General features: G+C 50.0%; 1 protein-coding gene across 1 annotated transcript; it reads right to left on the bottom strand.

Annotated features, from left to right (window-relative positions):
- Positions 1-248: 248 nt before the first annotated feature.
- On the bottom strand, positions 249-21,245 carry LOC118209153 (protocadherin Fat 4). Its single transcript, XM_035384313.1, has 16 exons — positions 21,026-21,245; positions 19,266-19,524; positions 17,568-17,912; positions 15,505-16,415; positions 14,190-14,364; positions 13,011-13,269; positions 12,327-12,577; positions 7,004-11,341; positions 6,707-6,808; positions 6,079-6,380; positions 5,860-5,945; positions 5,190-5,369; positions 3,977-4,104; positions 3,320-3,546; positions 1,568-1,832; positions 249-896 (listed from the first exon to the last, which is right to left on the bottom strand). The coding sequence occupies exons 1-16, from the start codon at positions 21,077-21,079 to the stop codon at positions 391-393; spliced, it is 8,388 nt and encodes a 2,795-aa protein (XP_035240204.1). The 5' UTR covers positions 21,080-21,245; the 3' UTR covers positions 249-390.
- Between the last annotated feature and the right edge of the window lie 2,421 nt (positions 21,246-23,666).

Below are 23,666 nucleotides of genomic sequence, written 5' to 3'. Positions count from 1 at the left end.
GGGCAGGGTTCCACCCCTCTGCTACACACTGCTGCTTTCTGCTGGTCCGGTGGTTCATTCTCAGGCACCAGAGGCTGAGGCTTTGCTGAAACCTCCAGGATTAGGCTTTTCTGCCGGTCCCCTCTGGCCTGGTCCTGCTGTCCCCCTCCCTGTGCCCTCGTCTCTGTGGGGGCGCGGGGGCCCTCGTTGAGCGGTCCCCCGAGCGTGGAGCAGGAGACCCCGCAGGCGCTGTCTATCTCGTAGTACTCCAGCTCGTCCGTCTGCAGGCTGGGCGGGTCAGTTTCAGTGCAGGCCTGCGGGTGGCGCTCCGCCGGGCCTGGTCTCTGTTTCTCAGCCACGATGACGTCGGGCTGGCAGGCCCGTGGGGGAGTGTCCTCGCAGAACGCCCCATTATCCGCCCCCCACTTCGCCCGTGCCCGCGCTGGCGACCCACGACGCCCCCCCCCTCCGTTTCTCCCGCGGGGACACCGCCCTGCGCCTGAGGAGGAAGACCAGCAGAGCCAGGCAGGCCATGACGAAGGTGGCGGGGAGGACGGCGCCCGCGATCCAGACGGGAGCGCCGGCGGCCTGCGGGGCGGGGCAGACCCCGCGGCCCCCCGCCCCCCCGGGGGGGCACAGCTTGCACAGGCCGTCCGTGACGTTGCGCAGGCAGGCGCAGGTGCCGTTCGCCCGGGGGGGGGGCACGAGGCACACGCCCCCGTTTGGGCACAGCCGCGAGAGGCAGGACAGGAAGGCCACGTCCTCCTCTGAGCACAGATGGCCCACACATGCGCCCGCCGAACCGCACCCGCCCTGTGCCAGCGTGGGACTGGGGCGCACCTCCACCACCTCACTGAACCCGCTGAAGGGCAGGACCCGGCCGCCAAATCTGAGGGATCGCACGCATCCAGAGAAACCTGGCAAGGGAAAGACATTAACGCTCAGCGACTACCAAGTTCAGATGTAATTATTTCCACAGCAGATGTCTCTTCTGTAGCACGGTTACACTGCGTCCACATGAAAAGCTTAGATTTTTATGGAAAAAAATACTAAAATGGCATCTTATACTGCTACAACTGCAATGAAGGGTGCACACTCTACACGAGACAAAATATAAAAGAGCTAAATATTATGATTGGTTGTAATTGAATCTGAAGTGTTGTGATAAATTGTTACCGTGTATTTTCATTAATGTAGTGAGATCTGTCAAACCTTTCATTTTCTGTCTTCCAAGAGCATATATAATGAGCTGTCATAGGATATGACGCTAGTTTTGTCACTGATTATTCACTGTTCTGTTTCACACAACCCTCTGCAACAAACAGTTATTTTCTAATGAAGCTTCTGTCAGATGGTACATCTCGATGTCTGTTTGAGTAACTGCATTTCATAGTTTCATCGCTCAGCTCCGGTTCTTGAGAGCAAATTTTTTGTTACAAGAACAGCTGCTGTAATACGCTTTATGAGCACTTAACTGCATCGATCGGACTATTTAATTGGATGAATTTATCATGCACAGGTGCAGCCACTGAGGTTTGAATGGAAAGATTTTTTTAAATATATGCTCTAAAGACAGAGCTGTATTGACCTGGCTGTTGTAGTGTTGTAGTCTCTCCTGGATGATCTCCACCCAGGACAATCCTGTGCACATTGGCGATGGTGAGATCGAGGGTGGATTCAGTAGTGTTCAAGACGGAGAGTCCATCCAGGGAGATAACGGTGGCTGGTCCCTCTCCGAACAGGCGAAGCGTATGCCAGCGCCCGTCCAACAGCGGGACGTCCGTGGCGACCTCTGTCACCTGTCGGTCCGACGTGCTGTGGTTAGAGGTGAACAGGAGTCTTCCGTCCGTCACCTGCAGGTGGTTATTTAAAAGAAAATTTAATCAGAGATGGACCTGCAGTAGCACAATTCTTACAGAATTCTGAATTTATGCAGTAGTCCCGTGGCAAACATCGGGGATATGTCCCTGAATTGGCCCACAGCTGCTGAATTCATGCAATCTATGCATGCAGAGGGCTAGAACGTATGATGAATCGGGTGTTAGGAGAGCCCTGTATCCATGTAAATGAATGTTAAAAGTAACAGAACTGAACCCCCCCCACCCCCACAAAAAAAAAATGTTTAAATGTTTTCTGTAATACAGGAGTATGGAGACAATACCATACAAGAATAAAATAATCTGAATATATGCATGTACTGTACATACAAACCAACAGAATACAGGTCCATTGTCTGGCAAAGATCAGGGGACTCAGCCCAGGAGTTAGCAAAGCACGCTAACAATAACAGATTCTAGTGATGCAACAAATGCTTCCATCTGATGCAATGCATACTTATCATGCAGGGAGGAGCGGAAGCCAGTCACAACACCTGAACTTTGCAGGTGCAGGCAGAGTCTCCAATTAACGGCGAAGCTTTCCGCAGGTAATTCCCAAACGGCATGCAGAGTTATAGGAGCAAGATCGCATCTCTCTCATCAGAATGAATCACAAGTTAAAAGAGATTTTTTTTTCTTTCCTTATTTCAATTTTAAGGGCTACCTCCATTTTCTCAATGCCAGCTGCTCTGCCAATCTTTCTCTCTCTCTCTCTCTAGCTCAGTCGTCAGTATACTCACTATAACTTCCTCTTGCTCAGTCCGCATGCATTTTTCACACTGTTTTTTTCCACACACACCAACGCAAGGAGGCGTGACAGGCAAATCACCACACAGATCTGAACCAATAAAACGCCCAACGATTCGTGGATAATCGAGGCGGATGACTGCGGCAGGAGAAACTGCGTTCGGTTAATGTTCCAAAATTAAACCTGCGGTCGAGGGGGCGGGGGGGGGGGGGACTTTATTTTTTTTGCTCCACAAAATGACCATTAAATGTCTCTGATTGCCCATTAGCTGGGGTGCATGGTACACAGCAGCAGTGGTGCACGGGCAGCAAATACATATTACTGGCAATTTGTTATCTTCTGGAATGCTCCTGTTCTTATTTGGTTAAAGTTAAAGACAGTTAAAGTGTGCACAGTAGTGGAGACGCAGGCACAGGCATGGACACAGGCACGGGCACAGGCAGTGGCACGGGCAAAGGCACAGGATCAAGCATGACCATGAGCAGACACAGGCATTGGTACGGGCAGTTATGGACACGGGCACAGGCATTGACACAGGCACAGTTATGGGCACAGGCATTGACACAGGCACAGGCGTGGGCACAGTTATGGGCACAGGAACAGGCACAGGGTACATCCCGACAGGCTCTTGCTGTGGGCTGAAGGAGCTGCTGCTCTCAGCCTCGAGTGTGTGTGACAGTAAGCAGCTGCTGCAGTTAAACCCTTCAGCGCTCACCCTGAGAGTCACACGGCCCTTTCTCCCCGAAATGAAGAGCAGAGCTCCGTCTCTCTCGGCAGTCCTCAGTTTCACCTCCACCCCAGACCCGCCGACGGTCCCTTCCGCCTTCCCGCCATCTCCGGAAACCCAGTCCTTCAGCCGCTGGTCCCTGCGGTAGCTCTCCTTCACAACGTACTCGATGTAGGCCTGGCCGTTGAGCCGCAAGGCGTGGTCCTCAGCCACCTCTGTTCAACAAAAAAAAAAACAGTCAACACTCTGAATTACCTGACAGATGGACGCAGAGACAAACGGACAGACGAGTGGGCAGACAGACATAGAGACAAATGGACAGGCAGACGGACAGACGAACAGACAGAAAGACAGGCGAGTCATCGTGTCAGCCGGAACAGATTATCTAAACATTTAAACATTGCAAACATTGCCAAATGCCTTTGATTTAAAATAAGACCAGGTCAAAACCTAGTATATGGCTGGACCGACCGACCAATGGCGTGACGTCATAACTCGGCCGACCAATGGTGTAACTTCATCACTCAGTCACATCAGTCGGTCACAGACATTTGCGTTTGTAGGTCTGGCCCCGCTGTTGCGGTCCAGCCAAAAATGGGTTTGTTTCCTTTTGAGCGAACAGGTAAAAAAAGAAAAGAAAAGTACCTGTCTGGCAGCTGGTTCCAGTGAAGAGGTCCCCACACTCGCAGGTGTGGTGGGACCAGTGATCACGACACACCCCCCCGTTCCGACACGCGCCGCTGTCGCACAGTGACGACGCCCGACGCGGACACCTGGAAACACAGGTCAAAGGGCACGCAGACAGCAGTCAGGTGTCTGAGACGGAATAAAGTTCACCTCTTTCGCCTGGACAGGAAATTCCCTCAATGTTCCCACATCCTCTTTCTGATTAATGATTAATCCAGCCGCAAGAGAGTCTGAAACACTTCCCAGCCGAACAGAGCATGATATAGCGTTTTTTTTTCTTTATATCTCGCTCTCTCTCTTTCAGGACGCTTCGATCCAAGACAGATTACATCTAATCTATTTTGCCATTTAATCTTTTATGCTATTTCGAGCCATGCGGTTAGATTTTATAAATGCCTTCCAGGAAAAAAAAAAAAAAATGAAAGCAGCATCCCATCAATGATTTTATTTAAAGGAGAGCAGACAGACTGCCCTAATTCAGTATTTTAGCACATTCTTCATACAGGACAGGGGAGAAAGCAGAGAGGGTTACAGAGAGAGAGGGGACACCGGAATACACAAAGTACCGTGGGGGGAAAACCAAAATCCCTGGTCACACGGGAGCTTCTTATGTGGGCGTAGAGCTACAGCTCTAAGGAGCACCAAGGAACCAGTACAGCATGATTTCAGCCTGCTATATGTCAACAGCGCGATACATGTAATATCACCACTCTGCGGACCATTTCTATCACTTAAATTCCCCTCTTTCATGCTACACATGTACCTCCTGTGCCACTCATGTTACATGTACCTCCATTCCAGCACTTATTGTGCCTTGTATCACTGTCTAGATGTCGTAGCTTGCGATTCCTCCTAGCTTGACTTAGGATAGCATAGGTTAGGTCATAGTAATGCTCACTGTGTGAACTGGACTTAATGTGTTCATGGCTATGAATAACTGTACAGAATTGAGTATTGTACCTTATCGGACCTGTGTTTTTTAGTTGTTTCAGTGACCTTTGATATGCACTTATTGTACATCGCTTTGAATAAAAGCGTCCGGCAAATAAATGTAATGTAACGTAATACAATATAATAGCAACACAATATCCTCTGCTCCCCACTGTTGCTAATATAATACATGCCACGCGATAGGTAAAGTCGATTTAAGCGTGTAGCTTTCCCCATTTACCTGTCCACCACATTGTAGGACGCCAGGGCTCGGGAGGGGTCTAAGGGGATGTTGTTCACCTTGGCGTTCCTCACACATCCGACGAAGTCGTGAGTGCGCACCCGCGCGGGCCTCAGCAAGATGGCGTCCAGGGACCTGGTCCCGCCGAACGTCATGTTGGAGGAGCCCACATCGAGGGTCCTGGGGACGCAGCAGACACAGGGAGGGTGTGTGAGAGAGCGGAGACACAGGTCAGACTCGCATCGGTTTATAAAGGTCAAGCAGCGATCCGATTCAGTCAAAGGGGCCTTAATTAATAGGGACCAGCACAAGGAAAGTAACAGGCTGACAGCATGTTGGGTTCACCAGCATTTTGAACTCAGCTAGTGACAAAAACACATAAACTAGGTTCATCAAACAAAACATAATAGGACTTCGAAACAATACAAGAAGCACAGTGCCTTAAGTAGAGAATGACACTGGCTCAGGTGTTCACTTGGAAACAGTGTCTATCAGTTGAGCAGAGTTCACCTGCTTCTCTAGAGCAAGGATAAAGCCTGACCGGCCTTTTATTCCCTTTGGCTCTTCTGACAAAATTCTGTCAGCATTGCCTTGACATGGTCACAGCGATGCTTATTGAAAAAAACTTTTAAAACAGAAGAAATGTCTCATTAGAGGCGCAGAGGAGTACCGTTCGCTGCCAGGTCCTTCGCCTCGAGAGGAGCAGAACCCGCCCGGCTCGTCAGCGGAGCAGCTGTCCACTCGCAGAGAGGCCGCCTGCCAGACACACAAAAACGGGCGGGGTTCAGTGCAGGGGGCAGGGGGCAGGGAGAGCGTGACGCCGAACAGCCACTCGGCTCGCCTCGGCGTGGGCCCAAACCTGCGAGATGGGACGCTCCCCGTGACTCACCTTCCCCGTCCTGCGGGCGGTGATGCTGTGAAAGGACCCATCTGCCACCGGCTTGGTCGTGACCACCACCGCCACCCCGCTCCCAAGGTCGAACGACAGCCGCGCCCTCCCCCCCACGACCTCCAGGGCCAGGAACTCGGTGCCGTGGGGGTGCCCACGGTTGTACAGGAGCAGGGAGTCCTGCTTGACGGTGGCCAGCTCCAGGGAGATTATGTTATTCCTGGGGTCCAGGGGAGGGAACTCCATGAAGGACAGCTCCTGGAATCCGTAGCTTTCCTCCTCGCAGTGGGCACCGCCGACACCTGGAAAGGACACGTGACCCCCGCTGTTAGTCGCGGACGGACGGACGGATTCCGCTCCGTTCGTTTCAGAAAGGTCATTTAGCAGAGTGGGCTGCCGTCGTCAATGAGCCGTTCACTTAGCGATGCTCCAGAGAAGAGCCACTGTCGTGCATAGGGTTTTTAAAAAATAATTTCGGTAACCATAGTTTCCTCACAACATTTTTCTCGAGGAAAGTAACAGGGGGAAAAAAAAAAGATCATGCAAGGGACTAATTAAAAACGCTAACTGTCCACCCACACAAAAGCTAATAAATTAAAAAAACAAAAAACAAAGGGCATTGCCTTACCAAATGGACAATCACAAACATATCCAGTCAGGTGATTTTTGCAGCTACCCTGAACACACGGGGAGGATGTGCAGGGGTCAACAAACTCGTCGCAGAATTCACCTGTAGCAATAACAACAGGATTAAAGAGTCAATCTGAACGTTCCCAGCAAACAGCTTACGGAGCACTTTCCACCCGCGGGGATGAATCTCTCATATTATTTCAGTCAATACATTGAGTTCAGGCTAATTAGTTCAAGCAATACATGGCGTGGCTGGTGTGCAATGACAGGGTGTGAGAGCAGAGCTTATAATCACCTTCATATCCAAGGCTGCAGCTGCAGTGAAAAGTGCCTTGCGTGTTGAGACAGGTCCCTCCGTTGTGGCATTGTATGTTCCTGCATTCGTCCACGTCAGAGTGGCAGTACTGCCCCGTGAAGCCCCGCCCGCAGTGACAGCGGAACCCGCCGGGGTGATTGACGCAGGTCCCCCCGTTTCGACAGGGGTCCCCCCCGTCGCATTCGTCCACGTCGGAGTCGCACGTCGGTCCCCAGAACCCGGGCGGGCACGAGCAGTTGAATATCTCCACTCTTTTCGGCGAGACGAACATCAGCGCCGGGCTCTCCAGCACGGCGATGTCCTGGCCGATGTGGATGTTTTTGGTGCAGGTGGCCCCGTTGTGGCACGGGTTCACCGAGCAGGGGTCGCCCGTGATGTGGGAGATCTCCACGCCGCTCTGAGCCTCCAGCGATCTCTCCTGCGCGGCCGAGATGCCGCTAGCCACCTCCCCACTCAGGAACTGCCCGTTGTAAGTTTTAACAGCCGCCAGGAGCAGGATCTTATCCCCTAAGTTCTTCACTCCGAACACGTGGGTTTTGGAGGCCTGCAGGTTGAAGAGGCTGTCAAGGGCTTTCACAAACCTCAAATAACTGAACGACAAGAACTCCTCGAAAGCAGGCGAGGTCAGGTAGAAGAGGACGCAGTTGTCCATGGAGGCGTTGGTGAAGCCTTTGTAGCTCACGTAGACGCTGTTGTTGACAGAGGGGTGGAGTAGGTCGTTGGCCTCGACGGTGATGTTATACGTGGTTTCTCCTTGGTACGGGGCCGACCACAGGTCGCAGCCACCGAACGGGAAGCTGAACATGTTCCCCGGCCCGCTTCTGACGCTGCAGTCGAAAAGGTCCGACTGGTCCGGGTCCTCAGGCTGGACGTTCCCGATGAGGCCTCCCCGGAAGGCGCTGCCGTAGTACTTCACCTCGACGTAGACCTGCCTCGCGGCCGAGGGGTTGTCGTTCTCGTCCAGCACCTCCACGCGAACGGTCGCCGTGGAGGACAGGGGCGGAGTCCCCGCGTCCCGCACCACCACCAGCACGGAGTGCGCGGGGTTTCGCTCGCGATCCACCGGCCCGGCGGTGGACAGGACCCCGTCGGGCGACAGCGAGAAGGCGCCGCCGAAAGCGGGCCTCGCCATCCAGTACGCGAACGGGCCTCCGTTCGCCGGGAGGTCCGCGTCCGAGGCGTTCAGAACGCAGACCACCGTGCCGCGGGGCTGGTTCTCCCGCACGTAGCCCGTCGCGGAAATCAAACGGGGCGGGTTGTCGTTGACGTCGCTCACGGTTACGACCACGCTCGCGCTGCCTGCGGCTGGAGGGAAAGCTCCATCGATGGCGACGACGGTCAGGTTGTAGACGGACCGCTGCTCCCGGTCCAGGGGGGCGCTAACCGAGACGATCCCGGTTACAGGGTCCAGAGCGAAAGAGCCGTTCTCATTCCCGCTGGTTATGTTGTAAACAAAACGGCTCCACTCGGGGACCAAATCCTCGTCTTTGGCGGTCACCCTGGTGACGAATGTCCCCACCGCCACATCTTCGCTGACCTCCGCAGCGTAGAGCGCAGCAGAGAACTCTGGGGGATCGTTGGCATCCGTCACGTTAACCAGGACAGTGGTTTCGTCGATGTCAGAGCCATTAATGCTGCCCCAGTTCTTTGCTAGGATTCTTAAAACTGTCTGACTGTGGCCATGTTGCCTCAAATCACCGGTGGTGAGTATCTCACCGCTGCGTTCACCAATGACAAAGCCTGCCCTTTTGCTTTGCCCTACAAGCAGGTAGAAGACGTCTCCATCCGGACCCAGATCGTAGTCTGCAGCCGAGACCTTGCCGACCCGGGTTCGATTAGGCGATCTCTCCGACACCGAGAAGTCGTACTGCTTTTTCTGGAACGTGGGCTTGAACTCGTTGACCCCTTTGATTTGGATGCGAACTTTCACCACGCTGAAAAGCTGACGGCTTCCCGAGTCGGACGCCTTGATTGTCACTTCGAAGTTTTGCTGCAGTTCATAATCAAAAATCTCCAGAGTGGTGAGAGTACCATCCCTGGAATCGATGGAAAACACATCAATATGTCCTGCTACCAGAGAGTAGCTTATCTGGGCATTTACTCCAGAATCTTTATCTGTGGCTTTAACCTGAAGGACCGTTGTTCCGATAGGTGAGTTTTCTTGCACTGACGCGACGTACTCCGCAGCAGAAAACACGGGAGGGTTGTCATTCACGTCAGTGACATTTACCGTGACGTTCATTTTGGCAGCTCTTGGAATCCAGCCTCCGTCCCTGGCGCTGACCCGAAGAAAATGAACCCCGTGCTCTTCCGAGTCGAGCCCCCCGATTAGGGTGACCAATCCCGTGCTCTGCCCAATGGAAAACGGCGAGTCCTCGTTCCCGCCGTCAAAAGAATAATGGAGGAGTCCGTTCGCTCCGTCGTCCTCGTCTTCAGCCTGGACCTTCCCCACCACGGACCCCGGGGGTAAGTCCTCGGGGACCGAGAATGCGACCCACGGCTCAGGGAAACGGGGAGCGAAGCGGTTCTCCCCTGTAACTAGGAAACTAATTGCGGCCCGAGATGAAAGGGGCGGGACGCCTTTGTCTTTCGCCGCGACCGAGAGCGTTAGAAACGCGTTTAGGCTCTGCCTCAAGGACCCCGTTAACACGACCCATCCGCTGCTGGCCTCCACTTCAAAGAACGACGAGCCGTTTCCTCCACCGGCGGCGTATTCCACGCTGCCGTTGACGGAGCGAGACTCCTGGTCCACAGCCGATAACCGGATCACTCGGGTTCCCACGTCCAAATTAAAGGGGATTGACAGCAGAGACCTGAAGGGCAGAAAATCAGGCGGGTAGTAGTTGTAGCGCACGAAGGTCACGGTGACGGTGGCGTTGCTATAATAGGGTACAGGGCCGCAGTCGGAGGCCAGCACCGTGAAGCTGAGGCTGCGCGCGTCAGAATCACGGAGAGAAATTGGCTGTTTGGTTAAAATGTCGCCCGTGGACACGTTCACTCCAAAAAACTCGCTGGGGGGTTCGATGAAGTACAGAATCTGCCCGTTTGACCCAAGGTCGGCGTCGGTGGCGTGGACCTGCGTGACAAACACCTCCTGAGTTTTAGTCTCTGTGACCGTGGCGTGGTACGAGGACCGGGAGAATGCCGGCTTGTTGTCGTTGACGTCCGTGATCTCGATGATGACGTCCGTGCTGACGCTCCACGCCGAATCGTTAGCGTTGACCCTGACGACGTAGCGGTCCCGCGTCTCTCTGTCCAGCGGCCGCACCACGACGACATTCCCGCTGGCTCCGTCGATAGCGAACGGAAGGCTGCCGCTCGGGTCGATTATGGTGTAGACGATGAGAGCGTTGGCGCCGGCGTCCCCGTCCGTGGCGGTGATCCGAATGGCGGTGAACCCCACGGCTGTGTCTTCGGGGATCTCCGTGAAGAAGATCTGTGAAAACCGAGGGGCGTTATCGTTCGCGTCCAGAACGACCACGAGCACCGCCGCGGTGCCTGTGTTGAGGTCGTTCTCTGTGTCTGTGGCTCGAATCGTTAAATTGTAATCCGATATTTTTTCTCGGTCTAAAATTTTTACCGTTCGCAAAACGCCAGTGTCTGAATCGACGCTGAAGGCGTTATCCACATTTCCGCTCAGGATGCTGTACCGCACTTCTCCGTAGATCCCAGAATCCGCATCAGCGGCTGACACTTCGCACAGGGGGCCTGCGTGTGAATTCTCCAGGGTTTCGCACCTGTACACGCTCTGGGTGAACACCGGGGAGTTGTCGTTCACGTCGCTGACGTTTATGCGAATCGCGGCGTAGGAGGAAAATGGCGGCAGTCCCGCATCTCTGGCTTCGACCCAGATCAGCAGCTCGCTGCTCGCCTCGTAATCCAGCGGGCTGCTCAGGGTCAGCTCCCCCGTCTCCGGGTGCAGTTGAAACGCCTTCGCAAAGCGTCCGGAAGCCAGGTAGTACGAGACCACCTCTGTTCGGTTGCTCTCTCCGGTCACCACGGCGACCAGAGTGTGAAGCGGCTCGTTTTCCGAGAGCAGGGGCCCGCGGGCGTCCACGGTCACGACGGGGAATTCCGAGGCGTTCTGGAACCGCACGGTCACGGTCGTGGTGTCGTCCTTCGGGTCGTCTCCGCCGTCTTCCACGCGGACACCGACCGTGATGTCGTCCGGTCCGCCGAGAACGTCCAAAGTGAAGATTTCACCCCCGGAGGGGCTGATAGAGAGCTGACTGGTGTTGTGGCCGAACAGGGAGAAGGTCAGCTCCGCGTTTCTCCCTGTGTCAGCGTCCACTGCTCGCACAACACACACAACTGAACCTGAAAAAAGCAAAGTGAAGAAACAAGCAAAAACACCATCAGAAACCGGTACGATTCCTGTACAACAGATACACAAGCACACTCACACACACACACATACACACACACACACAGACATACACGCACTCATATGCACACACACACACACTCACGCATACACACACACATATACACACTCACATACACACACACATGCACACACATACACACACACACACACACAAACACAGACATACACGCACTCGCATACACACACACGCACTCATATATAAACACACACACACACACACACACTCACGCATACACACACATATACACACTCACATACACACACACACATGCGCACACTCACGTACACACACACACACACATACACATGCACACACTCATATATAAACACACACACTCACGTATACACACACACAAACACACGCATACACACACAAACACACACACACACACACACATATATAAACAGTTTGACATTTTTGAAGTAGAAAACCATGATAAATTACTAAATGTTATTACTAAAATTACTAAAACTATTTTTCCTGCACCATTGTTATGCTACATTATCAAACAACAAAATTCCATTATCATATTCTCATAATGTTTGATTAAATAATGAGACAAAAATGGCCTCACATTAGAGATCATAATTGAATTGTGTTTTGTTCTCAGCTGGCTTATTAGCTGTTTTTCAAGCAGACACAATTTATCAAATGCAAAATCAGGCTAAACATTAGAGAATTATTCAGAGATAAACAGGAGCCTGTTTATCTTTGTTTATCTGTTAATGTGGGTAGGTATTAGATGATAACTCTGCTTATTTCAATGATTCGAAATACAGACTGTGAACATATGTTTTAACTTTATTTACTTGAAAATGTTTAATAAATGAAAAATGTATCTGCCCCATTTGAAGAAAACGAAGGAGCAAGTACCACATGTCTACGTACCTACGAAGGCCGCGTAGATCGCCTACCTGCAGCCACCGTGTCTGGGACATTGGCGACGTAGGGGCTGTTGAGAAACCGTGGCCGGTGGTCGTTGACGTCCAGCACGAGCACCGTCACCGTGGCCGAGCTGGCGAGGGGGTGCGTGGGGTGCAGGTCGCTGCCCGTCACCGTCAGAACGTAAACGCCAACGGCCTCCCGGTCCAAGGCCCCGGTGGTGACCACGGCTCCTGACGTCTCGTCAATGGAAAACGGCGCGTTCCCCTCCTCCAGAGCATACCTCAGACACAGTTAAAGCATTTGGCATAACTGGAAGAAGGCAAAGGCTAAGGCTTCACAAAAAAGGCCAACTGTCTGTATAATACAGTGTGTTACTGAATATTATTTACTGTCTATATAAAGTACAGTGCATTAATGTGTATATATACTGTCTATATAATATACACACTATATTACTGTGCATTGTATGCTGTTTATATATTATATAGTGTAATACTGTATTTTTAATACACAAATACAGCAAATGAAACAAATCAAGAGTCATGGTTTTTAGGCAGCCTAGATCTCAACGAATGAGTGATGAATGTTTTTCAAATGATGCCATTTGGGGGAAAGATAGTTGAAAGTTGTACAGAAGTGAGTCTCGTCTGTTGTCAGACTGAGCGCTGCGTATTTCGTTTTGTTAAAATCGGCGAAGGGCCGCGCGGTGGTACCTCACTTGGCCGTTGACTCCATCGTCGGGGTCGAGGGCGGTTACGGTCGCGATCACGGTTCCTACGGGGACGTCCTCGTAGACGGCAGCAGAGAGCGCGTCCCGGGCGAACGCCGGACGGTTGTCGTTGAGGTCGTCCACGAGAATCAGCACGGTGGCGGTCCCCGTCAGGGGGGGCACGCCTGAGGGAGAGACACACCCACGAGGCAGAGCGAGTCTGGTAAACAAGCCTCCCAACGTGACTTTGCATTTCATTTCTTCTTTTTTGTTTTAAATAACGGAGCTCTCAGTGCCCCAGGTGTAACAGCGAACTCTATCTGACACGGACGGGGAACAGAACCATCGCCGACTGGTTTGGGGAATTCCTACATGTGTACAAACACGGCAACTGTTTGTGAATATATTTGCATATATTGGTTCGGTAGCAAACAAAAGGGACAAAACTGATCTCATTATTTATGATCCTAATGGAGCTTTTCTCTCTGCCTGGGGAAATGTTCCATGAAATAAACCTGAAAAAAATAAACCTAATTTATACAGCATCAGTCACATAATGTGATCCACAACATCTAATCATTCGCTTCCCCTCGATTATCAAAAGCATGTTAATTTCTTTTGTACACATTAAAAAAGTTAAAACTGTTACTAGGCCTTTCAACAAGCCCTTACTCAATTAAATCTAAATATCCTGATTCTCCATCACAGAGAGGAAAGAGGCTTCAAGTGAAATAAACCTCACCTAAATGTTTTATTCATGCCAGAGACAAAGCAGTTAACATTACAAGTAGCTTGGTGCCTTAAAAAATGCTCAGTTCAGAGCCTCAAGGTGAAACTATGTGCCCTTGCTCTGGACGCTTGCTGGTTCAATCCTGGGCAATTATGCCAAAGATTTATACCGAAGACTTTTTTTTCTTTTTTCTTTTTTTTTACAAAATGGTGCTTACTGTCTCTGTGCTTGTGCATTAAAAGAGATAGATCACAGCAATGACCCTGCGCAAGACCGCACTCCCGTTCAGCCTGCGCGATTCCTCACAAGGCCGTTTCATAAAACATTTGGGCCGAGCCAGACTCCCCCCCCCCCCCCCCCCCGAGTCAGCTCTGCTCACGGGCTCGGCTCCTGCTCCCCCCGTTAAACCGGTAAAACTCTGGGCGGGGGGGACACGGACGTGGGGACGGGTACCCGAGTCGACGGCCGCCACGCGCAGCGTGTGCCGTGGCCTCCATTCCCGGTCCAGGGCGCGGAGGAGGCGCAGCGTGCCGTCGGGAGAGAGGGAGAAGAGGCCCTCTTCGTTTCCCCCGGCGATGGAGAACGTCAGCTGGCTGTTCACGCCGAGGTCTTCATCCACAGCCAGGACCTGGACGATGACGCACAGCAACATTACACTCTCAAAACAGATGAGCTAAAAAACAAACGTCACTTTTTAACACACCTTCATGTCTAGTTATGGACAACACATTTTGTGTTACTTTCAACAGTCTGTGTTTAAAGGTTTGTACCTTTGTAACACATAAATTGCATATTTGTAACGCAGAAGTAGTAACGCAAAAACTGTGTTGTGGATATGAACACATAATTTTTGAGTGTATAGTTTAACTTTCAATAAGCTCACTGTACATTTTAATAAGCTTGCTGCTACACACAAATGGCTATTAAAACTGAAACCACTTTCTAGTCCACAGAAGCATTGCATGGAATCAGCAAAATAATATTCACCCAATCGTGGGTTCAGTTTCGGACTTTGATTTTTGCAGGGAGCTGAATACAATCAGATGTTGATGAGCCAGCCATCCCAGGCCTAAATCAATAAGCCCATATGTTCCTAAGTGTAAGTGTACGTGCTAGGTGCTAGGTTCAGTGTACTTGAAGGCATTTTCAGTCATTTTCAGGAATCTAGAACAGAATTCTGCCATTGCCAATTCATTTTAAATCTGCAGCGGAACAATAATTCCTTGAGACAGTGAACCACCTGTCCTCTCTCCACGGACTGGGGGGCACATCTGCACTACAAGCATCAGATGCTGATGCACATAACTGAATGAAACAAAATGACAAGATGGCAGCAGCAGCACACCGGATGCTGGAATTTTGAAAGGAGCCCAAATTCAGCACCCCGCACCCCCCCCCCCCTTTTTTTCAAATCAGGTTCCCAACTCAACAGCATCTCATTAAATGCAGCTGAGTCACAGTGAAACTTCCTCAGAAAACAAACAAACAGACATTACATTGCATTACAGGCATTTAGCAGATGCTCTTATCTGAGAAAGAACATCGTAATGTTTTACAGCAGCATTCAGCACACACTGCAATTCAAGGCAAAATTACGATCTGTTTGCCCAAGTGTGCACCACCAAGACTCTCGGTTGCCAGAGAGGAAAGCTTGGGCTGTTCTGATTTTCTGTACCCTTGATTTAAAAAAATAAAAAAAAACACAACTGCTGTAAAATGTCAGAAAAATGAGCGGTTTTTAAATGTGAGGGGTGGGCCCTGCTGTTACCTGGTGAATGACCTGAGGGAGATCCGGCGTGTTCTCTGGCACGCTCAGTGTTATCGACTCCGGAGTTAGGAGAGGAGCGCAGTCGTTGACGTCGGTTACTGTCACGTTGACGACGACCGCGGCAGACCTGGGGGGGTCTCCCTGATCCGCCGCCACGACGGAGAAGACGTACGAGGGGCTCTTCTCGCGATCCAGTCCGCCCGTCACCGTGACGACGCCCCGCACCGGGTCCACCGAGAAGTGGCTGTGGGAGAGCCGGTACCGCACGCGCCCGTTGGGGCCCGCGTCGGGGTCGCGAGCGTGCACCTGCAGCACGCTCGTCCCCCTGGAGACGTCCTCGCTCACCGCCGCGCCGTAGCCGCCCCGGGGGAAGGCCGGGTCGTTGTCGTTGACGTCCTCCACCAGCACCGTCAGGTTCATGGAGGCGGACCGTCGTGGCGAGCCCCTGTCCCGCGCCGTCAGGAGGACGACGAGCGTTTCGGCGGCCTCCCTGTCCAGCGGCTCCTCCAGGAACAGCCGGCCGCGCGCGCCGTCGACCCGGAAGGTTCCGCCGGACGGGCCCTCCAGGCCGTACTCCACCTCGCCGCTGCGGCCCGAGTCGGCGTCGGCGGCGTGTATCACCATGACGACGGCGTGGAGCGGGGTGTCCTCCGGGAGGCGGAGGACGCCCGGCGAGGTGAAGGAGGGGGCGTTGTCGTTCACGTCCTGCACGCGGACGGCGACCGTCGCCGTGCTGGTGAGGCGGGAACTGACGGGAAGGGCGAGGTCGCTGACCCAGATGGTGAGATTGTACGTGGAGACTTTCTCTCTGTCTAGCGCCCCCTGCAGGCAGACGACACCGTCGATGTTCACAGAAAACTTTGCCTCTTCGTCTCCTGCAATCACTGCCCAGCTTAGCTCTGCATTCACACCTGTTCAACAGAGTGAGTTAAAAAAACACCCAGGATGTAAAAAAAAAACATGTATTTATTCAGTATGTCTACTTACAAAAAAATAAAGTGTGAGCATTTAAAGGCATAAAACTGAATAATAATACAGAATACATTGTGAAGAATAAACAGACAAAATGTAATGAGGACAACATTTTAATATCACTCTTTCCGTTTCTCCACTTCTCTTGTGTAACTTTATTGCACAAGGGTGGTCTTCAAGAAAGCTATTCTTAGGTGTTCCACTCACCACAGCCCAGGCTGCAGGCAAGCAGCTTTTGGAATGCGTGATGTAAGACCCACTTGAGCCTGCTTCAAGCTGGCCTGCCTGCCCCCAAACCCTTTGTTGCGCGGGCTAAGTGGTTTATGTACCTGTCACGGTTTTAACGCTGATTGACCTGCAGAGGTTTGCTGCTTTCACAAGCATTTCCTTCCCCTGGCCGGCTTTGGCCAGGCAGTCAGTCGGTTGCACAGGGCTTGTTCGGTTTCGCACACGAGCCGGGGAAAATGGCAGCTGCGTAAGCAGGAAGACGCTCGGCGCTTGGCAACAGCGCAAGAGCAAAGGCAGGGATGAAGCGCTGTCAATCACCGAGGGTTAGCCCTCCACTGAACTGTGCAAACCGCTGTACAGCGCGAGTGCCCAGCTCAGGCTCTCCAGCAGCTCAGCCGGCTTTCTGTTGCTTTTTTTATTTATTTTTTTATCCTTTGGCACCACAAAGAGAGGGAATTAGGAGGAGAGACCAACACACAGACATTATTAAGGGAAGGCTTGTCTCACATAGCCAGACCTGTCTCCACACTTTGTTTCAGCGCTGCGCCAGCGCTGGAGAAAGGTCTGGCTCAACCCATTATTATCATTCCGGTATAGGGGGGAAAAAAAACTCTCTGGCTTGTTTGTATTTCTTTAAACCGATCACAATCGTCTTGGGCGGCGCTAAGCCCGGGATGCAGCGACAGTGCCCTTGCAAAAACGGTAACGCGCAGATAGCGGAAAGGGCAGGAGAATTCTGACTGAAATAGTCAGCCAATGGCAGGGCTTATACCCCACAGTCTATATCCTGTGAGTCAGACTAAGGGAAGGCAAGCCACAAACACTAAGCCCGTTTTTTGCAGAGCACGTGCGTTCGGACGTACCGTCGTCGGCGTCGGAGGCGTTAAGCGCGAGGAGGCAGGTCCCGACGGGGCTGTTCTCCAGCACAGACGTGGCATAGGCGTCGGGACGGAGGACGGGGGCGTTGTCGTTCACGTCCGCCACGCTGAAGTACACCCTGGCCCCGGCGAGCTGGCCGGGCCCGCGCCGCGCCCCCACCGAGAGCGCGTAGTACCGCTCCCTCTCGTAGTCCAGGCCGCGGGAGAGGAAGAACTCTCCGGAGCGGGGGCTGAGGAGGAAGAGCCCGTCTCCGTCGTCCTCCAGCACGGAGAAAACCACGGGCCCGGTTCCGTCGGCGTGCGCCGCCGACACACGCCCCACCGTGGTTCCTGAGGAGAGAGGGCGAACGGGACACTTTCAGTGAGGCCTTAATTTTTTTTTTTTTTTTTTTTTTTTGGGGGGGGGGGGCGGGGGGCGGTTGCCAATAATTACTTCATTATTCATTTTTCCTTCGCATCAAGCAAAACCGAGCCAGTCTCCGTAACTATGAAACTGGGAAACAATGCCTGGTATGCTTGAAAGGAGCTTTCAACAAAAAACAAAAAAAAAGCCTGTTGACTAAACACATAATTAAGTCTCGTGTGAATCTGAGTCTTCAGTTAGGACGGCAGGATGCACGAATCACGAACCAATCAGAAAAGAGACACAACTAGGGGGGGGAGACTAATCTCCAAAAGCTCAAAGGGAGAGTGGGAGTGTGTGGAATGTTAAATCACAACACACGAGCACCTAAGTTAGAAGTGAAAAAGAAAAATTCCTCGTCCCATGCCTCTTAATAAGCACCACAGGCTGCCTGGACAGCAGGGGTTCTTCAGAGCTGCATAAGAAAAAGATTTGTGTCAAGACCCTGGAGTAAAACCTTTCAACCACCCAAAGAATTCGAAAGCAACACGCACTAGGTGAATTCAAACATGAGGAAGATCGAGCCAACCAAATCATAACTTATTTTACGAGCTGAAGCACAAGGAGAGAAGGTGTAACATGAATTTTGGAATTATTTAAATTTCAGATAGAAATTTTGTAAATATTCTTTGATTTCTCTAAAACCTGGAATAAAATTAATTGCATTTAACTTTCAGCTATGTTTATGAAGAGAATTTATTTTACATAAAAATGAAGACACATGCACACACGCATACACAAACACTTGCGTGCATGCGCGTGCACACACACACACACACACAGTTCTATTCTACAGATTAACTAACTAATACTCCATGCCATGGAAGTTAAAAAATGTATATATCCTTGAGTTGATATAGTTCTGATTAAATACTTTAACTTACATTAAAAGTGTTGTCCAATCTTCATTTTAAAGACAATCACTGCATACAAGATTGGCATCTCACAAATCCAGAATAATATGCACTAGATCAGGGCTGTCCAACCATGTTCCTGGAGACCTACTGTCCTGTATATTTTCATTTCAACCCTAATTAGGCACACCTGATTCTACTAATTACCAGCTCAATGAGATCTCTATCTGTTGATTAAGGTGTGCTTTCTTAGGGTTGCAATGGAAAATCTACAGGACAGTAGATCTAAGAGAACAGGGACAGGGTTGGGCAGCGCTGACCTAGATGACGTCACAAAAGGGGAATCAGGACTCACAAAGAAAAAAAAAGAACAGAGACAGAAGGGCAGGGAAGATGCACAACATCAATCACTCTATCGGGGCCCACCTGGAGGTGTGTCTTCAGTCACCTGGAAGGAGTACACAGACCTGGAGAAGGCCAGCCGTTTGAGCTGTCTGTTTCGGGGGTGAATGCTGGCTCTGCCCAGCCTCTGCGTGTCCCCAGGGGTCTTTAAGGGCAGAGGGGGTGTACGTGGCTCGCTCGACTCCACAGTAGAGCCTGGCCGGTCCCCAGGATAACCGTCAGATCTCCCAGCAGCTGGCATACGCGTATAGGGTGTGCTATAAATCACAACACTGTTGAAATCCTATTGAGGCGAAACAAAAATGAGACAATATAATTACCCATGTGTGCTGATTTTCGTCTGTATAACAATTACCCAACAAAATGAATGTTAATTCAACCATTTAGGGTTTATAAGAGTCCAGAAGGGACTATATGTACTATATTAGAGTTTTAAGTGTTCTACCAGTGTTGCTAATCTTCTTCTTCTTCAACTTATTATTATTATTATTATTATTATTATTGTTGCTGTTGTTGTAGTTATTGTATAATGAAATACACTGTTGTGGGTTGCATCGCTTAAGAGCGGCTGTTAAATGTCTAAATTGTACTTGTAAATTATCATATCCTGAGGCCCATTCAGAAGTGTTATTTAAAACCAGGCGTCTGTGGGAAGTGAAGAAGGTGACCCGAGCTTCGCATTGTGCGCACCGAGGGACTTCAGATCGCTCTCCTCCCGAAACTCACCATAAGTCACTCTACCTGAACAGTGGATAGCGCCATACCGTCATATTATAAACGTTCACGAAATGGAAAAGTCAAGTTAGTATGTTTTCACGACAGGAATACACACCGTGTTTAAGTCTGGAACCAGTGGTTAAGTCAACCGAAGTTTTACGTACAGTAGCCTATACCTACATCCGATACAAAGAATAATAAGGGCTGTTGTAGCAGACCTTTAAAAAGAAGTAACTCTATACTTTTCTAATTGAAAGGTCTAGTCTTTTGGCCCGGCTGGTTTACTCTTTCTCCTCTTATCCCCGATAAATGACACCGATGTGTCGTTATTCTGGTCCCTAGACACTTTTCATTGTTCAGTACTATAATGACAACTTGTCCCAGCCAGTGGTAAACTGCGCCATGGAAGAAACTGCTCTGCTACAAGAAAATATTCTTCAGGACTCATAACAAATCTTTCAGCTTCAAGGGTTCTTCAAATAAATTAATTTTGGTGCTATTTTGGGCTGTAACATAATAATGTCATAACTTGTCACTCTTTCCTTGGTAATTAACATTAGGCCATTCAGTATGGAATAATAATAATAATAATAATAATAATAATAATAATAATAAATCCATCATTGCTTCTAAGCATGAAAACTGCATAGTTAACATTCATAAAACGCAAAATCCCGTTGGTAACTATGCCAAAACGTTTACCTGATAGCTGTGTGGTCTGATGAGATGTACATAAGACATTCTTTCTCTCTCTCTAGATTCTACCCCCAATTTACTTTCTTAATGTTCATGAATTGCGTTGATCCTTTTTTTTTTGTCCGCCCTGATGCAAACGCGGTGGCATCATAGTACCCTAATATGATGTCCTGTCATGTCAAAGCTACCACACCACCAACGTTATCGGCGATAGTTTGATAAACTGCACTCTAAAGTTGGTCCAAACACACGCTAGCCAAATGGATGCTTCGATAGAAAACCACACGTACATCGTAATGAACGCTAAACCTACTTACTGTCTTTTGCTTCCCAGACATCTCAATGTAGTTAAGCACACAGACGGTACTTACCATCCAATAAAACATGAGTGTGATGTACCGTATCCTAAAGTAACAGGTGTCCATTTTCGGGAACCTCCGAAATGGAAATACGAATTAGCTAGCTTTTGTCATTCAACACCAAAATATCAAACTCAGGGGAAAAAATTATTAAAATGTTTCATTACTTGTAACTTCCATATTTTACGACTGTGTCCCGGAGTCTACTTTTAGTTCAACAGCCTCTCGCTGAGGGCTCCATTGACTCGGGGGTAATGCGGGGGGCGGTCAATCCTGAATGCTGTATCCATAGGGATTCGGTTACTGAATGCACACCCATTGAATACAGGCAACAAATCGTTTGAACCGTCCTGCACTCATACAAAATACATTTACAAAAGTAAAACTGGGAAGAAGAAAAAACACCAGCACTATTACCAGACACATGCATCCCGGTTTGCTACAAAATTCAGTGTTTAGTTTATGACTACATCAATGAAGAATAAATCGAATACACAAGAGTAAACCTGTGCTGGAACAGGAGGCAGCCTATATCACGCAACCTTTTAACTATGGAGCGGAGTAGCTCAGAAATGGCTTTGTCAAATGGATTTGTGTCTCAATCTTACACAGGGCGAAACACGCATCAAATCACGGGTTGTCAAATAAGCTATTACCATTACAATGCAAAGGGTCAAAGGCACGCGGTTTCACAATAACAAGTGGGAATTGCTTGTGCTCCCTCGTCCACAGGGTCACTGGAACACATAAGGCACATTGCTCAGTGTCCTATAGAGATGTAGGCTAATAAGAGAACTAACTGCTTAATTTCCCATCAGTCAGTCAGAGGCAGGCTTGCTGGTTGCGGCACCTTTCCAGAGGATGGCAATGACGTCACCACATTTCTTCAGGCAACACAGAACCTGGATCCCTTTCCCTTAGTTTTGGCACGCAGCATGTGTATTTCAAGCGTCGCTAAATTTACCCTTATTTATAAAAACATGTAGAATACACATTTAAGTTCTCTTTTATTACAACACAAAAGAGCTCGTCCTTCATTTGTGTGCGCTAGATCCGGGCTGTCTGCCTAGTCACGGAGACTCATTAGCCACTACCTCGTGCATGCCTCGCTAAAAACACCGCAGGTTCGAGCTGCAGTTTTGTGCAAGCACTTGTTGTTTTGTTTAGGGGGTCGAAGAAGATTCTACGCCTTCGCGGTCAGCTGGGCGCTCATTTGTACGCTTCGCTCAGAGATGCTGGGGAGAGTGTCGGGGAACAAAGGGCCCGCCGAATAGCCTTTGAAGTGCAGTTTTCTAAGGAGGGCATTGAAACGCAGGCATAATGGCACAGAATATTAATCTGCCCTGAATCAACATTAAGAGACAGAAAGCGCCCCCCCCCCCCCCCCCAACCTAGTCGGACGGTGCCTGGGAATTTCCCTTGTCAACAGCAAAAGAAAACGTTACTTTTTTAAGCCAGAAATTGTCACGTTGTTTAAAGAAACGGAGGTCATGGGTGCATGGCAGCAAAGTAACGTCCCAAAATGAAAATAATTAACAGCATGTGGCTTTAAAAAAACGGATGGAGGGCCTGAATATTGATTCTGCACTGCCTCCAGAAATACCACCATCACTGGAATACTAAATTTCACATTTGCTTGTGGATAATATGAACAGTCATAAGTACTGAAATCACCAATTGAGATTTAAAGTGTAGTTGGCTTGGCTGTACGGCTAGAGGGAAAGGAACATAAACGTGACCTGTGAGTCAAGTAATTCAGTGTTTGTGTATCCTCATCCAGAGCATCACCGGATGATGAAGGAGAAATCCATACCAATCCAATGCTTTAAGGAGAAAGTATAACTGGCTTTATTGTGTTTTCCTCTCTTTATTATTTTACATTTTTTTAAGGTCATGCTTAAAATAAGCTAAGGCCCGGGAACTATAGTGCATTCTTAAATCAAGTAACCTACTCTCTCCAGCTCATGATATTTACAGCACAGGAATACCGCCTTTGTCCCTGTTAGCAGTTACATTACATTACATTACATTACATTTATTCGGCAGACGCTTTTATCCAAAGCGACGTACAACAAGTGCATTTCATGGTCACAGACAACTGCTAGACACAGGTTCAGTAAGGTACAATACTTATTTTGTACAGCTATCTCTAGCCAAGAACACAGTTCACACAGTGAACACTATTCTGACCTAACCTCTGCAGAGCCAACTAGGCAGAAGAATAAGCTACAGTATTAGGACAGTTACGCGAGCGGGGGAGAGACTCAGAGAAACCGCAGGCGCAGGCAGACGCGACCTTAATTCGGCTACGGCGCGGTTCCCGTCTCTCTCACTCCGGGGGGTTTGTACCAGACCTGCTGTCGGACAAAGGCCGCCTCTGTGCTCGGGGCCGTTCGAGGGCATTCCGGCGCTGGTGTGATGTTTCCAAGGCTTTGCTCTTAAAGGCCAGAGAGAGGCACTCTGGAGACCAGGTATTCACTAACCCCCCCAGTCCTTATAGCACTTGGCAGGAGACAGGCAGAGCCCTATTTCCAATGTGCAGAGGAACAAGCCATTTTGTATACGATGCAGCAATTATATGGGATGATAGGATGTCTCAGTCTCTCTCTCTCTCACACATACACACACACACACACACTTTTATGACCAATTT

This window comes from Anguilla anguilla, chromosome 12 (assembly GCF_013347855.1).
Source record: "Anguilla anguilla isolate fAngAng1 chromosome 12, fAngAng1.pri, whole genome shotgun sequence".
NCBI lineage: Eukaryota > Metazoa > Chordata > Actinopteri > Anguilliformes > Anguillidae > Anguilla > Anguilla anguilla.
The sequence above is the reverse complement of the archived record's forward strand: the minus strand, read 5'-3'. Positions and strand labels throughout refer to the sequence as shown.